General features: G+C 38.1%; 2 protein-coding genes across 3 annotated transcripts in view; both read left to right on the plus strand.

Moving 5' to 3' along the window:
- The window catches only part of LOC101115413 (olfactory receptor 8A1-like), a 183699-nt gene that overhangs the window by 28771 nt on the left and 136223 nt on the right, over window positions 1-18705 (plus strand). The gene's annotated exons all lie outside the window — the stretch shown is intronic.
- LOC101114913 (olfactory receptor 143-like) lies at window positions 11737-12669 on the plus strand. The gene has a single exon (XM_042237893.1). It carries the CDS (start codon window positions 11740-11742, stop codon window positions 12667-12669), a length of 930 nt encoding a protein of 309 aa, XP_042093827.1. The 5' UTR covers window positions 11737-11739.

The raw sequence follows: 18705 nt of genomic DNA on the forward strand, positions 1-18705 counted from the left end.
GGTCCTCCCAGCCAGGCAACCATGGGCAGCTCAGCTGGCCTGGGATCCCCAGGCTCCAAAGCAAAAGATGCACCTTTGTCCTCGTGGGACACGCCAGGCTGCTACCAGCTGGTGGGCGGCCTAGCTTGAGGCTGCTGTCAGCCATAGCGGATGGCGCTGGCCGCTGATCTGCCCGAATGGCTTCTGTGTCATCCATCTTGCAACTGCTACCGTACAAGGCCTCGGTGGTGGCCCAGGCCACACGTGTCCATAGCCCCCCCACCCCTTCTCGTCTCCTTTGGAAGTCTTCTTGGGGTCACTCCTGTCCAGCCGGCCGCCTGGAGCCCTCAGGCTGCTTCCCTTAGGGCCCAGCCCATGCAGAGACCAGGGAGCTCTCACTCAGGACTGAGCCACGCCTCCAGCTGCCTCCTGCGCCGTCCAGGTCTTCGGAGACTCTCCAGGGAAGATAAGAGTGAGGCTGCCCTTATGCAAAGACACAGGTCTCTGGGGGAGGCTGTGGCGGGGCCTTGGGACTGCTTCTTGAGTTTTGGGAGGTTGTGATGGAGCCCCCTTGGCTCTCACGCCGTGTTGAGCTGTGGCAAGCCTAAAGCTGAAGCAGCAGTGGTGACTGGTGGGTGGAATCCAGCCGATGGAGCAGGTGTCCCTTACTTCTCGCAATATTATTCATCATAAGCTAATCAGCCGGGAAAAGGTATTTGAATACAACAAGATTTTTATTATCTATTATTTATTATTATTGTTCCATCAATCCCGGTACCTATGGAATAAGGTTTCAGAATTGCAAACACTGTGAGAAACGAATTCAGCAACTAGAGTGCAGTATCTAAACACAATTCTTTTTATCTTTAACCTTAAAATATCCAGTCAAAATTTGGCATTGGGAGGAGTCCTTTGTAAAATATCACAGACTCCCTTTATTCTTACATGAACTAAAACACTTTTTGAAGCATCAGTATTTTTCATATTGTTGTGTGCATTGGTTGATTTCCAGAATGTTGGTATTATTGTGTTTGCCAGTTTTGTCCAAGTTTATAGATGTGCTGTGGAAATTTGCTGACCTGCCCACTCAGCTATAACTGGACATTTCAGTAAAGAAAATCCTTTTAATTTGACTTACCTATTGTTTTCAGTAAATAGGAACTGTATTTGCAACTTCTTTTTTGGTGGAAAAATCCAAACTCATTTGTTGCAAATGAATGTAAGTTACATGAAACAGAACTTTTGGGGAAAACCATTAGTGACGTTGTTTGCCAAAGAAGAAACTAGAGTCTTCTCATTTGAGAAGTGAGGTACAAAGATTACACAAATTTCAGTGACTGCTTAACTGAGAATTAAAAAACCCTAAAATCTTATATTGCAAAGTTTATTCATATTTCTAACTTTGAATTTAACCCATTTGACAGCTAAGTGTTTTGTCAGTTCATACTTTGGCTTATATATGTGAGGAGAAAATACTGTATTCGAGTTAATGTGAGTAAACAGTAGAAAGTGACTCTAATTCACTGCTGTATGTCAACTCTATCTCAATAAAAGTAGGAAAAAATTACTAGCTCTTTTAAATAGAGTTAATTAAAAGAAGATGGGAATTCAGATCACTGGTTTGAGATTATAAAACCAGGATTGGCGAACAACGCATCTTACAGATGTGGACACCAGCTTGGTAGACAGATGTTCTGCAAGAGTGGGGCAAGCCAAAGGAACAGCAGCTGTACTGCTACTGACAAAGGATGTTCACCCAGTTCTGAGCAGTTGGCCACAATTATATCATGTAATGTAGTTGTGAATATGTTTTGCCCTCACTGTCAGGAGAACAAAGGGAGTCAATGGTTCTACGCCCTGAGGTTCAGACTTGTGGGAAAGCATTTATTTTTTTTTTTTTTTAATATTTTATTTTTATTTTTATTTTTTTTTAATTTTTTAAATTTTAAAATCTTTAATTCTTACATGCATTCCCAAACATGAACCCCCCTCCCACCTCCCTCCCCATAACATCTTTCTGGGTCATCCCCATGCACCAGCCCCAAGCATGTTGCATCCTGCGTCAGACATAGACTGGTGATTCAATTCACAAGATAGTATACATGTTAGAATATCATTCTCCCAAATCATCCCACCCTCTCCCTCTCCCTCTGAGTCCAAAAGTCCATTATACACATCTGTGTCTCTTTCCCTGTCTTGCATACAGGGTCGTCATTGCCATCTTCCTAAATTCCATATATATGTGTTAGTATACTGTATTGGTGTTTTTCTTTCTGGCTTACTTCACTCTGTATAATTGGCTCCAGTTTCATCCATCTCATCAGAACTGATTCAAATGAATTCTTTTTAACGGCTGAGTAATACTCCATTGTGTATATGTACCACAGCTTTCTTATCCATTCATCTGCTGATGGACATCTAGGTTGTTTCCATGTCCTGGCTATTATAAACAGTGCTGCGATGAACATTGGGGTACATGTGTCTCTTTCAATTCTGGTTTCCTCGGTGTGTATGCCCAGAAGTGGGATTGCTGGGTCATAAGGTAGTTCTATTTGCAATTTTTTAAGGAATCTCCACACTGTTCTCCATAGTGGCTGTACTAGTTTGCATTCCCACCAACAGTGTAGGAGGGTTCCCTTTTCTCCACACCCTCTCCAGCATTTATTGCTTACAGATTTTTGGATCGCAGACATTCTGACTGGTGTGAAGTGGTGCCTCATTGTGGTTTTGATTTGCATTTCTCTAATAATGAGTGATGTTGAGCATCTTTTCATGTGTTTGTTAGCCATCCGTATGTCTTCTTTGGAGAAATGTCTATTTAGTTCTTTGGCCCATTTTTTGATTGGGTCGTTTATTTTTCTGGAGTTGAGCTGCATAAGTTGCTTGTATATTTTTGATATTAGTTGTTTGTCAGTTGCTTCATTTGCTATTATTTTCTCCCATTCAGAAGGCTGTCTTTTCACCTTGCTTATATTTTCCTTTGTTGTGCAGAAGCTTTTAATTTTAATTAGATCCCATTTGTTTATTTTTGCTTTTATTTCCAGCATTCTGGGAGGTGGATCATAGAGGATCCTGCTGTGATTTATGTCTGAGAGTGTTTTGCCTATGTTCTCCTCTAGGAGTTTTATAGTTTCTGATCTTACATTTAGATCTTTAATCCATTTTGAGTTTATTTTTGTGTGCGGTGTTAGAAAGTGATCTAGGCCTTTGACAAAATTCAACATCCATTTATGATAAAAACTCTCCAGAAAGCAGGAATAGAAGGAACATATCTCAACATAATAAAAGCTATCTATGACAAACCCACAGCAAACATTATCCTCAATGGTGAAAAATTGAAAGCATTTCCCCTAAAGTCAGGAACAAGACAAGGGTGTCCACTTTCACCGCTACTATTCAACATAGTTCTGGAAGTTTTGGCCACAGCAATCAGAGCAGAAAAAGAAATAACAGGAATCCAAATTGGAAAGAAGAAGTAAAACTCTCACTGTTTGCAGATGACATGATCCTCTACATGGAAAACCCTAAAGACTCCACCAGAAAATTACTAGAGCTAATCAATGAATATAGTAAAGTTGCAGGATATAAAATCAACACACAGAAATCCCTTGCATTCCTATACATGAATAATGAGAAAGTAGAAAAAGAAATTAAGGAAACAATTCCATTCACCATTGCAACGAAAAGAATAAAATACTTAGGAATATATCTACCTAAAGAAACTAAAGACCTATATATAGAAAACTATAAAACACTGATGAAAGAAATCAAAGAGGACACTAATAGATGGAGAAATATACCATGTTCATGGATTGGAAGAATCAATATAGTGAACATGAGTATACTACCCAAAGCAATTTACAAATTCAATGCAATCCCTATCAAGCTACCAGCCACATTTTTCACAGAACTAGAACAAATAATTTCAAGATTTGTATGGAAATGCAAGAAACCTCGAATAGCCAAAGCAATCTTGAGAAAGAAGAATGGAACTGGAGGAATCAACTTGCCTGACTTCAGGCTCTACTACAAAGCCACAGTCATCAAGACAGTATGGTACTGGCACAAAGACAGACATATAGATCAATGGAACAAAATAGAAAGCCCAGAGATAAATCCACACACATATGGACACCTTATCTTTGACAAAGGAGGCAAGAATATACAATGGAGGAAAGACAATCTCTTCAACAAGTGGTGCTGGGAAAACTGGTCAACCACTTGTAAAAGAATGAAACTAGATCACTTTCTAACACCGCACACAAAAATAAACTCAAAGTGGGAAAGCATTTAAAAGAAGAGACTATCAACTCAGATGGTCTGAAATTTAAATCCAGATTGAGTCTCCACTTTCTAATTGTGAGATTTTAGACAATTTATGTGACATATTTCACCCTTGGTATCCACATCTGTAACATAAGAGTAATTGTCCTTTGAATTAAATGACTTACTACATGTAAAATAACGAAACACTGCCTGAATCATAGAGTCTGACAAGTATTTGCTTTCCTTCTGCTTATTCATATTCACCAGTATGTATCACCTGAAACTGTCCCTCACTTGCCTCTTGAACAATTCTGTTTTATGTCTATTTATGTACCTCAAGTTAAAGTGCCCCAAACTGCCTTCAACATTTACTTGTAATTCTCAATGCTGCTCCTCCTCTGGTCATTATTTTCTAAGCTTTTTTCACCCCTAGGCAACAAGCTAAATTCAAAAACTAAATGTAAACATATTCTTCTCACTCAACTTTGTCCAACCTCTAGTCCCAGAGAACATATCTCTTTGAAACCCTGGTCTGGCCTTCCCTCTCAGTTACATTGATTTGATAAGCTTCTTGTCTAAAGTTTAAACTACTCTAATAGGAATAGGCTACCCACTCCAGTATTCTTTGAGTTTCCCTAGTGGCTCAGACGGTAAAGAATCTGCCTGCAAAGTGGGAGACCTGTGTTTGATCCCTGAGCTGGGAAGATCCCCTGGAGAAGGAAATGGTAACCCATTCCAATATTCTTGCCTGGAGAATCCCCATGGACAGAGGAGCCTGGTGGGCTACAGTCCATGAAGTTGCAAAGAGTCGAACACGACACAACTGAACAACTAAACACGCAATAGTTTCCCGTGTGAGTTCCTGTGGAATCTTTTTTACCTCACTCTCACCACACACACATACACACCCACACTCTCTTTATTGCAATATGGCTATAACTAAAATTTTAGGTAAATATTGGCAGTTAACATTATTAAGACAATTTTAAACACCTATTTACAGAGATACATCATATATAATTATTGCTTTCATTTGATTTGTTGTTTTCTTTGAAGGGAATATTTTTAGGGGCTTTCATTTGCTTCATATTCTATAGATTTCTCTGATTTATCCCTTTTGTACAGATCTCCTTTCAGTATATTCAGCTGTAGCTATATGATGTTAGCTGCTGTTCTTAAAATGTTGCCTTCCTTAGGAAGTCTTTCTGAGAAATTCATGATCCACTCAAGTGTTGATAGACTGTCCTCTTACTTTAGTGAAATCTAACATCTTGAGATCCCTTTTCACCATCTTTCTGAGGATTCTCTTCACCTCTTATATATGTTAGGTTCTCTGTTTCTGCATCCCATATTTTCCTGTTTCTTGGTTTTCTTCATTTTTTAAATGAACTTTATTTTTTAGGACAGTTTTAGATTTATAGAAAAAAAGAAGAAAATAGTACAAAGAATTCCCATATACTGAAAACTATTTCCCCCATTATTAACATTAACATCTTACAATGTGTTTGTTACAATTAGCAAGCCAGTGTTGTTATGTTATCATTAGCTAAAGTTCATACTATACACAGATTTCCTTACTATTTGCTTAATGTCCTTTTTTAGTTCCAGGATCTCATCAAAGTTACATTACATTTAGTTGGTATGCCTCTTTAGACTCCTCTTGACTATGTCAGTCTTTTTCCTCATTTTTGATAGTACAAATGCTCCATTAATTTCCTTAGAAAGGGTGCATGGAATGCAAACTTTAGAGATATTGCATTTCTGAAATTTCTTTAATTTTAGCTTCCTATTTTTTTCATAGTTTAGTAAGGTATGAAATTCTAGTTTAAATGTAACTTTTTCTCAGCATTTTGAAGCCATTGAATCCCTGTGTTTATTTGGAATGCATTGAATCTCTAGATCTGTTTTGGGGGAAATGGAAATAAATGTTAGCAACATCAGATCTTCCAATACACAAACGTGGTATATCTCTTTTTATTTGTAAACTTTTTATTTCTCAGATCAAGGTTCTGAAGTTTTCAGTTTAGAGGGTTGCACATCTATCATTAAATTTATTCCTAAGTAATTTTAGTTTTATGCTATTGTAAATGGTATTTTTATTAATTTCATTTTCCAAATATTTGTTGCTAGCATTTAGAAATGCAGTCAATTTATGTTTAATGATCTTATATCTTGAGATCTTGGTACATCTTCTTATTCTAATATTTTTATTTTGTGGATTTTCTACATTAATAATCATATTTTCTAAGAATAATGCTAATTTATCTTATTTTTCAGCCTGATATCATTTTATTTTATTTTAATGTCTAATTTCACTAACTAAGCTCTTCACCAAATATAGAAAAAAGAGGACATTCTTTGCTTGTTTCTAATCTTACAGGGAAAGCTTTCAATTTATACCATTAATTATGTTAGATTTTTTTTTTATAAATTCCCTTTGCCAAAGTGAGAGAATTCTTTTCTATTCCTGTTTTTCTGAGATTTTTGTGATAAATGGATATTTTTTACCATATGCTTTTTCAGTATCTACTTACCTGATGATACTGTTTTCTCCTTTATTCTGTTAATATTGTGAATTATATTGAATGGTTTTCAGAGGTATAACCAACCTTGACTTCTTGTGCTGAACTCCACTTAATTATAAAGCATTATCATTTTTATAGAACACAATATTAGACTAGTAATATTGTATAAGTGATTTTTGTGCTTACTTTTTTTTCTGTTGTGTGGATTGTAGTTCATATTTATTTTTTTGCACTTACATTTATGAAGAATATTGGTATATATTTTCCTTGTAATTCTATGTCTTATTTGGATATCCAGGTTATGCTGCCTCATAAAATATGTTTGAAAAATGTTTTCTCTTTATCTCTTTTCTGAAAGAATTTGCATGCACTTGGTATTATTTCTTCTTTTCATGTATGATAGAATTAACCTGTGAAGCCATTAGGCTTGTGAGCACAAGATGTGGGTACATGTGTGTGAAGGATTACTTACTAATTCAATTTGTTTAATAGATAAACTATTTTTCACAATCTATTTTGACCTAGTAATTCTTTACATTCTTTTAGCTTTTCAATTTTATAAGGAAAAAGTCTGTATTTTGTATGACAATACAATATAGTTATTTCCAACAAGTTGGTTGACATGAATAAACTAGCCACCATATTTCCAGTAACAGATCTAGTAATTTTCTGAATATTTACTTTTTCTGAAGTAACACAAATCTAAATGATGAATGGTGTTTTAACAAACTAAAATGAAAAAAGTATTTTTGAGTTCACTGAGAAGTGAACCACCTCTGCCATGCCATGTCATGCTAAGTCGCTTCAGTTGTATCCAACTTTGTGCGACCCTATGAACTGTAGCCTACCAGACTCCTCTGTCCATGGGATTCTCCAGGCAGGAATACTGGAGTGGATTGCCATTCCCTTCTCCAAGACATGTATCCATTCTCCCCCAAACTCTCCTATCATCCAGGCTGCCATATCTCTAAATCAATACAATATACCTTTTTAAAATATGCAGATATATTTAAAATAGTATTTTTGAGAAGACTTTCAGGAAACCAAAAAAAAAAAAAAAAAGCAAATGCCTAGACCTGCACCTCCCAATAATTCTGGTAAAAGCAATACAGAACAAAAAGAACAAGTAAAACTCCATTAAAAAACAATATTCACAGCATAATCCAAAAACAAAGAAAATGCTCACACTTCAAAACAACTGTAAATTAAGAAAGGAAAAGCAAATCCCAGGGAATAGTTTTTCTCACTTCTACAATGGAAGCTTCAAGCTTTTGCAATGATCAAGAGCAGGTGGAAAAAGGGAAGATGAAACCGTTTTGGTTGTGGTGGATCTAATTTGATCCAAAGCCACAGTCAGAAAGAAAAAATTCACACTAAATGTGAAAAGAAAAATGTGTCATGAGAGATCATAGTAAGATATACAGGAAGAGAATAGAAAAGATATGCAATCTGAAGTGTCACCTCTTGGTACCTCAAAAGAAGAAAAAGTTAAAATTATGAAGATAATGTGTGTGGAGTAAAGAAATAAAAGACACATAACATAGCATAGACCTTTATGTCCTAATGGTCTTAAAAATAAAAATCTTAAAGACTGAAACAAGGAAAAGAAGAAAAAGATGCAAAATCAAGCAAGGAGTGAGATTCTTCAATGGGTCTCTCTCCAATCACTTTGTGAGAACGATACTCTCTTGAAATCTCATCCAGAATTACGCAAGTGAGGATGAGATCATTATCTTGGCATTGGTCATGTTTGAAAGATGCATCTCTTTTAACAGAATACTAAAATTAAAACTATGGATAGTGAACATCAGATAGTGAGTCTTTTCCTCTCTCTTTATTTCTTCTGCTCATTTTGGACTTTAAAAGCTCAAAATACCTGTTGGATAATCTTGGGTAAAGGGCAATAATGTTCATGCCTGCCACATGTTGACACTGGAAGTTATCAAACCAGGTACCTATATAAGAATTACATAATTTCATGTGATCTGAGTATATGGTGGACAGTGTTGCATTTTCTTCTTCAATCCATCTGCCAGAGACAGATGGCAATTGATCTGTGGTTCCTCTGCCTTTTCTAAATTCAGCTTGAATATCTGGGAGTTTTGGTTCACATACTGTTGAAGCCTAGCTTAGAGAATTTTGAGAATCACTTTGTTAGCATGTGAAATGAGTGCAGTTGTGTGGTAGTTTGAATATTCTTCAGCTCTGCCTTTCTTTGGGATTGGAATGAAAACACCTTTTCCTGTCCTGTGGCCACTGCTGAGTTTTACAAATTTGCTTTCATATTGAGTGCAGCACTTCAACATCATCATCTTTTAGGATTTGAAATAGCTCAGCTGGAATTTCATCACCTCCAATAGCTTTGTTTCTAGTGATGCTTCCTAAGACCCACTTGACTTCAAATCAAAACTACAATGAGATCACCTCACACCAGTAAGAATGGCCATCATCAAAAAGGCTACAAACAGTAAATGCTAGAGAGGGTGTGGAGAGAAGAGAACTCTCCTACACTGTTGGAGGGAATGTAAATTGGTACAACCACTATGGAGAACAATATGGAAGTTCCATAAGAAACTAAACATAGATATACCACATAATTCAACAATCCCACTCCTGGGCATATATCCAGAGAAAAACATAGTTTCTGAAATGATACATATGCCCCAGTGTTCATTGCAGCACAGTTTACAGTAGCCAAGACATGGAAGCAATTTAAATGTCCATTGACAGAGGAATGAATCAAGAAGATGTGATACATATATGCAATAAAATATTGCTCAGCCATAAGGAAGAATGAAATAATGCCATTTGCAACAACATCAATGGAACGGAAGATTATCATATTAAGTAAGGTAAGCCAGACAGAAAAAGACAAATATCATATGACACTGCTTATAGGCAGAATCGAAAAACAAATGATACATACAAACTTACTTACAAAATGGAAAGAACCTCATAGACTTAGAGAATGAACTTATGTTTACCAGGAAGGAAGGGCTAGAGGGAGCGACAGATTGGAAGCTTGGGGCTGACATTTACACACTGCTACATTTAAAATAGATAACCAACAAGGACCTACTTTATAGCACAGGGAACTCTGCTCACTAATCTGTAATAACCTGAATGGGAAAAGAATTCTAAAAAGAATAGATGCATGTATATGTATAACTGAATCACTCTGCTCTGAAACTAACATTGTTAGTCAACTATACTTTATCTTTGGAGGAAAAGATGGAGAGGACCAGACACTTTTTACTTGATATATGTCTCAATCATCTGTGGTTTCAAAAATAAACACATATTACTTTATAATTAAGGCATCCATAAAAGTAGTAAAAATTAATTTCAAGATGTTCCTGTGATACTGTTTCTCAAATGTATCTAAATAAATTTAAATATGTCTCAATTAAAATTTTTAAAAAGGATTCAGTGTTCCATTCACTGCCAGATTGAAGAAAAGAGGACCACATAATGATAAATGCAAGCAGCCTAAGCAAACTCAGAGTGACCCGCAGCTGACAGTCAACAAGAAAATGAAGCTCTCAGTTCTGAAACCACAGAAATCGAGTTCTTCCAACAACCTGAATGAGTTTGGAAAAAAATTATCTGTAGAGTCCCCAGAAGAAAATACAAAGCCCTGCCCACACTCTGATTTTAGCCTGAGCAGAGAATCCAGCCATGCCATACCAGACTTCTAATTTATGGAATAGCTGGGTATTTAAGTCACTACATTTATGGTACTTTATTATACATCAATAAATTCTTAATGTGAACTGATAGTTGGAGAGGAACATTAAATCCCAAAGGTACGAATATCAACTTATTGATGAAGTCGGTAAACACAGGCTCAATAATTTTTTCCCTAAGGAGCCGGATCAAACTTTGATCCTAAATGAGGCTCATTTTCCAGCTTCCAAACAGCTTGCTGAGATCCACAGAGAATGAGATGTATTCACATTATCAGCCAGATGATGGTTTGGAGACAGAAATTTGCACTTGCCTGGTCCTGAAGACATTATATGCAAATCCACAAATAGATGGGTGTTGCCTCCTCCATTGTCAGAACCTTTGTATCCTTCAGGCCAGGGAAAGGAAAAGAACACTGAAGGCCTAGGAGACCTCCAGGTAGAAGGAAATTAGACAGCAAGTCTTCTCTGTTCTGATGTTTTCATTCGCACCACTAAAGCAGTGGAGAGGTGTGGGAAGCCACCTGCCCTTCTTAAACAATTCATTGTTATTTTGAGGTAAGATTGGATAAAGGGAATAGGTAGGAGAAATGCAGAATCATATGGGGACAGTCTCAGCATGTTCACTAAGTCTGGTGCTGAGAGGGAGAGACCCTGATGCAGGGAAAGACTGAAGACAAAAGGAGAAGGGGGTGACAGAGGATGAGATGGTTAGATAATATCACCAACTCATTGGAGATGAATTTGACCAAACTCTGGGATATACTGTTGGATAGAGGAGCCTAGTGTGCTGCCGACCATGGAGTCACAGAGTCGGAAACAACTTGGCAGCTGAGCAACAAACAAACAGATAACAAGAGGGAGAGAGTGAGTTGAGCAGTGAGCACAGTGGGTATCACACTGACTTCTTTGTCCAAGCTTCAGGAATTTCCGTAGAAAGTGGTCCCAAGTACCACTCTGGACTCCTTTCCTCTCTTGTTGTATGGCTTTGGCCATCCTAATCATATCTTCAAAATATTGTTTCTTTATCTCTCCAATGTGAGCATTGCTTTAGGCCCCTGCTGGTCAGTCAAAAGGAGGTCAGGAGTTGCAGCTGAGATTTGAAAACATGAAAAGACAGTTGTGAGAAGACAGTTGAAAGATAGGGAGTCATCACTCACTGTCTCAACAGGAACACTTGAGCCCCAGTGGAACAAGTCTTCAGCCTAGAAACAAAGGATCTGAATCACTCCCTGATGTAACGTTCTTTTCTTATTTCCTCACAGATCACACCACTGTCAATAATGGTTGTGGGAAATGAGTCTTCAGTAACTGAGTTCATCCTGGTGGGATTTACAGACCTCACTCAACTCCAGTTACCCCTCTTCTTACTCTTCTTAATGAACTGTATGGTCACTGTGGTAGGGAATTTGAGCTTAATTAGTCTGATATACTTGAATGCTCATCTCCATACTCCCATGTATTTCTTCATCTTCAATCTATCCTTCATAGATCTCTGCCACTCCTTGGTCATTACCCCTAAACTGCTGATGAGCTTTGTGTCAGAGAACACCATCTCCTTTGAAGGATGTATGGCTCAACTGTTTTTTTTCTGTTTCTTTGTCCATTCAGAATGCTATGTGTTGACAGCCATGGCCTATGATCGCTATGTGGCGATCTGTAAGCCCCTTTGGTACACAGTCACTATGTTCCCTCAGGTCTGTTCTCTGCTCATGTTTGGTTCATATGCAATGGGGTTTGCTGGTGCCATGGTCCATACAGGGGACATGGTTAGATTGTCCTTTTGTGATTCCAGCATCATCAATCATTACATGTGTGACATCTTCCCCCTTCTCCAGCTGTCCTGCAGCCGCACTGATGCCAGTGAACTGGTGGATTCCATTGTTGTGAGCACAGTTGTAATAATATCTAGCTTCATCATTTTTGTTTCTTATGCTTTGATCCTCTCCAATATCCTCCACATCTCATCAGCTCAGGGTTGGTCCAAAGCCTTCAGTACTTGTGGCTCCCACATAATAACTATTGCCCTCTTCTATGGTTCTGGGTTGTGCACACATCTCAAGACCTCTTCAGATGGTTCCATTGGCCAGCAGAAGTTCTTATCAGTATTTTACACCAATATAGTCCCCATGTTGAACCCCCTCATCTATAGTCTAAGGAATAAGGATGTCAGACTTGCAGTGAAGAAAACCTTGAAGAGAGTTGCAAACTAAGCATAACCAGGTGTGTGTGTGTGTGTGTACCCGTGTTTTGTGTATGTGTGAATGTGTTTTTCCATAATTTTCTTCAGAACAAGGTTTTTGCCTGAGATCCTTTTTGCTCCATAATCATGCCATTTAAACACGCAAATATTATTGAGTCTCATGATTGTTCTCAGATCCGTGCTTACTCACTGAATGAGCTTTATCCTTAACAGTGGGCTGTTTGATTCCTTTTCATTTTTAGACTACCTTGCACTTTGCCTTTCCATGTACTTTTCATATATCAGCATGAATGTGGAATGCTGATTGATGAGGCCACCCCTCTTTGTTTTCCCTGAAAACAATGTTAATAAGGACCTTTCTGTGTTTAACCATTTTAGGAATTTCTACTGTATAAGTTATAAATTTTCTAGAATTTCAGAGCTCTTTTAGTCATGTTTTCTATTATAGTGCATTTTCAGACTCAGTAAAGCTTCAGTGGTATCTGTGAAATATTTATGATTAGTCAACAGGGAAAAGTTATAACCAACCTAGATAGCATATTCAAAAGCAGAGACATTACTTTGCCAACTAAGGTCCATCTAGTCAAGGCTATGGTTTTTCCTGTGGTCATGTATGGATGTGAGAGTTGGACTGTGAAGAAGGCTGAGCGCCGAAGAATTGATGGTTTTGAACTGTGGTGTTGGAGAAGACTCTTGAGAGTCCCTTGGACTGCAAGGAGATCCAACCAGTCCATTCTGAAGGAGATCAACCCTGGGATTTCTTTGGAAGGAATGATGCTAAAGCTGAAACTCCAGTACTTTGGCCACCTCATGCGAAGAGTTGACTCATTGGAAAAGACCGCGATGCTGGGAGGGATTAGGGGCAGGAGGAGAAGGGGACTACAGAGGATGAGATGGCTGGATGGCATCACCGACTTGATGGACATGAGTCTGAGTGAACTCCGGGAGTTGGTGATGGACAGGGAGGCCTGGCGTGCTGCGATTCATGGGGTCGCAAAGAGTCGGACACGATTGAGCGACTGAACTGAACTGAACTGAACAGGGATCACAAGTATTCACTTATAAGGTTAACTATGAAATGTGTTAGTACCAAGTACGAACTGAGAGAAATAAACCTAGTTACTTTAAAACTAACTTAGTCTGACATTATAATAGTAAAAGCATCAAGGATATGATATATGTGTGTATATGCATGTATTGTGCATGCTCAGTCACTGTATCTGACTCATAATGTTTACACCTCTACCTCATCAAATAAAATTTGACCATCTATTGTTTATTCCTTTCTCCTACACGTGGTTAGACTAGAATCTGACAAAAATAAATATTGATGAAATTAATAGCTTGAACTTGTTTGATACAGGTTTTCTGTAAAGCAAACTAGGAACTTCCCTGGCAGTCCAGTGGTTCAGATTCTGTGTTTCTACTCCAGAGGGTGCAGGTTTGATCCAGGGTTGGGGAACAAAGATCCCTCATGCTGTGCAAAGCAAACTAAAAGTTTATGTTTGTAAAAACTTTCCTTTTTTTCCAGAAATGAGTTTTCTTGAAATCTGTGGCTATAAATCTTCAAAATTGAAAAACGGTCTGTTTAGATACAATAGGGGAAAAAATGCCATTCTTTTGTCAGTTTGAAGTACAGCCTGTTGCATTTCTGATAAAGCAGGTCTAGTGACGATGGAATCCCTCAGCTTTTGCTTATTCCTGAGTCTGTTGTAACATAGATGTCTTTCAAACTGACTAATGCTTCAAGTAACCAGCACTCCTATTTGGAAAGTAACATGTTCCTCCTGAAGAATTTAGATTCCTTTTGGAAAAAAAAAAAAAACTGCTTGATTTGGTTACAACATAAATTAGGTAAAGTGTGCAATTTTACCTTCAGAAACTTAAGATAAAAAAAGGATGTGTTGTACTACTTATCATATATATGAAATTTAAAACCTATCTCCAAAATGTAACCTATGTCTACATTAGTTGTTGTTTAGTCACCAGGTCGTAGCCCACCAGGCTCCTCTGTCCATGGAATTTCCCAGGCAAGAATATTGGAAAGCTTTGCCATTTCCTTCTCTAGGGGATCTTCCCTACACAGGGATAGAACCATGTCTCCTGCATTGGCAGGTGAATTCTTTACCACTGAGCCACCAGGAAAGCCCCATGCCTAAGTCAGTAGAAGATAATAAAACCAAGTAAGTAAATTAGCTATGCCTTCAAAGCGACTGTGACATTTTTGGAAAACAGAATATATTGGTAAGTGGAGAAAACCCTCCTATACCACTGTTCCAGTCTGAAATGTTTGCTTTTAGGCAGGCTAACTGCACAGTTGTCATCCTGTGATTGACTAGTCTTCTGAATTTGCTCTTTCCTAAATCCTAAGGCTTATTCATCCTCTAGTTGTAACTCAGGAAATGGTACATCTAAGATAAAAAGCAGATTAAATCAGAGTGCACATAGAATGCTACCATCTGTAAAATCAATAGGATAATATATAGCATATCTATAGTATTAATTTTTAATACACCTATGTAAAAATTTGTGTACAAATGCCCAAAAATGTATTTGATCAGTCTCTTTCTGATAGATAACTACGTTGATCCAAGTCTTTTGTTATTACCTGAAAAATTGAAATTAATAAACCAATACATAAATTGTCAGTCATGTGTAAAAATTTTTAGAGTGTATTTATTAATCCTAAGAATACATATACCAACATACACATATATATATGACTATTTAATGACTATTGTCCAGTTGCCCTAATTGAATATATTTCTTTTATTGTGTTAAATTGCTTCTTGGTACAAATGCCTCCTTCTGTACTTTTTTTCATGATGCTGGGGCTAAGCCTCTGGATATTATTTTTCTACTTTGCCAGCTGGCTTACTGCCTGGTTCCACCAGTATCCAATACTGCTGCCAGAGATACAAAGCATCTTGAAAATATGAAGACAGATTGAAACAAGTTAAAGGAAAATGACCTGAATTTTCTTGGCATCAGTTTAATCACATGCAAAGAAAAAACAGCAAGTGTTCCACTCCCAAATGTCATATTGAATATTATGTAAATAAACCACTAGCTGGAGTTGAAAATATAAGTTCACTGTTTCAATAAATATGAGAAAACAAATGTGTAGGCATATATCTTGGAGGATAAGCTTCCATTCACTGTCACGTTGATAAGATTCACTGCCCAGCTTCCTACTATCGAATCCATGTAGGAGAGAAACACCTCCCCTCTGTCTCTAGGCTCACAGAAAAGAGACACACTGACCTAGTTGCATGCTTCCACCTGAGAAATTAATCTGAGTGGGAATGATGTGAATGCAGTGAGACTGTTGGGAACTATTTTGGTGGCTGCAGCAGTATCCAGGGCCTATGTCAGTTGTAAAGAGCAGGGCTGTGGCACTGTGTCAAGACCGTTTCTGCTGAAATATGCCCTGCTCCTGGCCTCTGGGTTGCCTTGGTTCTGCCTTTTCTCCACGTGTATTTTTTTTTCAGTTTTTAAATTTTATTTGTATGGGAATAATGTAGCAACAGTGCAGCAACTGAATTATAATAGATACTATACATCAGATTGATTATATTCTTTGCAGCCAAAGATGGAGAAGCTCTATACAGTCAGCAAAAACAAGACCAGGAGCTGACTGTGGCTCAGATCATGAACTCCTTATTGCCAAATTCAGAATTGAATTGAAGAAAGTAGGGAAAACCACTAGACCATTTAGGTATGACCTAAATCAAATCCCTTATGATTATACAGTGGAAGTGAGAAATAGATTTAAGGGCCTAGATTTGATAAATACAGTGCCTTATGAACTATGGAATGAGGTTCAGGACATTGTACAGGAGACAGGGATCAAGACCATCCCCATGGAAAAGAAATGCAAAAAAGCAAAATGGCTGTCTCAGGAGGCCTTACAAATAGCTGTGAAAAGAAGAGAGGTGAAAAGCAAAGGAGAAAAGTAAAGATATAAGCATCTGAATGCAGAGTTCCAAAGAATAGCAAGAGGAGATAAGAAAGCCTTCTTCAGTGATCAATGCAAAGAAATAGAGGAAAACAACAGAATGGGAAAGACTAGAGATCTCTTCAAGAAAATTAGAGATACCAAGGAACATTTCATGCAAAGATGGAATCGATAAAGGACAGAAATGGTCTGGACCTAACAGAAGCAGAAGATATTAAGAAGAGGTGGCAAGAATACACAGAAGACTGTACAAAAAAGATCTTCATGACCCGAATAATCACGATGGTGTGATCACTCATCTAGAGCCAGACATCCTGGAATGTGAAGTCCAGTGGGCCTTAGAAAGCATCACTATGAACAAAGTTAGTGGAGGTGATGGAATTCCAGTAGATCTATCTCAAATCCTGAAAGATGATGCTGTGAAAGTGCTGCACTCAATATGCAAGCAAATTTGGAAAACTCAGCAGTGTCCGCAGGACTGGAAAAGGTCAGTTTTCATTCCAATCCCAAAGAAAGGCAATGCCAAAGAATGCTCAAACTACCGCACAATTGCACTCATCTCACATGCTAGTAAAGTAATGCTCAAAATTCTCCAAGCCAGGCTTCAACAATAAGTGAACCATGAACTTCCAGATGTTCAAGCTGGTTTTAGAACAGGCAGAGGAACCAGAGATCAAATTGCCAACATCTGCTGGATCATCGAAAAAGCAAGAGAGTTCCAGAAAAACATCTTTTTCTGCTTTATTGAATATGCCAAAGCCTTCGACTGTGTGGATCACAATAAACTGTGGAAAATTCTGAGAGATGGGAATACCAGACCACCTGACCTTCCTCTTGAGAAATCTGTATGCAGGTCAGGAAGCAACAGTTAGAACTGAACATGGAACAACAGACTGGTTCCAAACAGGAAAAGGAGTATGTCAAGGCTGTATATTGTCACCCTGCTTATTTAACTTATATGCAGAGTACATCACGAAAAACGCTGGACTAGAAGAAATACAAGCTAGAATCAAGATTGCCAGGAGAAATATTAATAACCTCAGATGTGCAGATGACACCACCCTTATGGCAGAAAGTGAAGAGGAACTAAAAAGCCTCTTGATGACAGTGAAAGAGGAGAGCGAAAAAAAAGTTGGCTTAAAGCTCAACATTCAGAAAACGAAAATCATGGCATCTGGTCCCATCACTTCATGGGAAATAGATGGGGAAACAGTGGAAACAGTGTCAGATTTTATTTTTTGGGGCTCCAAAATCACTGCAGATGGTGACTGCGGCCATGAAATCAAAAGACGCTTACTCCTTGGAAGAAAAGTTATGACCAACCTAGATAGCGTATTCAAAAGCAGAGACATTACTTTGCTGACTAAGGTCTGTCTAGTCAAGGCTGTAGTTTTTCCCGTGGTCATGTATGGATGTGAGAGTTGGACTGTGAAGAAGGGTGAGCGCTGAAGAATTGATGCTTTTGAACTGTGGTGTTGGAGAAGACTCTTGAGAGTCCCTTGGACTGCAAGGAGATCCAACCAGTCCATTCTGAAGGAGATCAGTCCTGGGATTTCTTTGGAAGGAATGATGCTAAGGCTGAAACTCCAGTACATTGGCCACCTCATGCGAAGAGTAGACTCATTGGAAAAGACTCTGATGCTGGGAGGGATTGGGAGCAAGAAGAGAAGGGGACAACAGAAGATCAGATGGCTGGATGGCATCACCGACTCGATGGACGTTAGTCTGAGTGAACTCCGGGAGTTGGTGATGGACAGGGAGGCCTGGCGTGCTGCAATTCATGGGGTCACAAAGAGTCGGACATGACTGAGCGACTGAACTGAACTGAACTAAGAAGCTGGAAGACTTAATGGAGAAAGTAATGTTTAAACAGAAAACAATAGAAAACTATAAAACACTGATGAAAGAAATCAAAGAGAACACTAATAGATGGAGAAATATACTATGTTCATGGATTGGAAGAATGAATATAGTGAAAATGAGTATACTACCCAAAGCAATTTACAAATTCAATGCAATCCCTATTAAGCTACCAGCCATATTTTTCACAGAACTAAAACAAATAATTTCAAGAATTGTATGGAAATA

Source organism: Ovis aries, chromosome 21 (assembly GCF_016772045.2).
Source record: "Ovis aries strain OAR_USU_Benz2616 breed Rambouillet chromosome 21, ARS-UI_Ramb_v3.0, whole genome shotgun sequence".
NCBI lineage: Eukaryota > Metazoa > Chordata > Mammalia > Artiodactyla > Bovidae > Ovis > Ovis aries.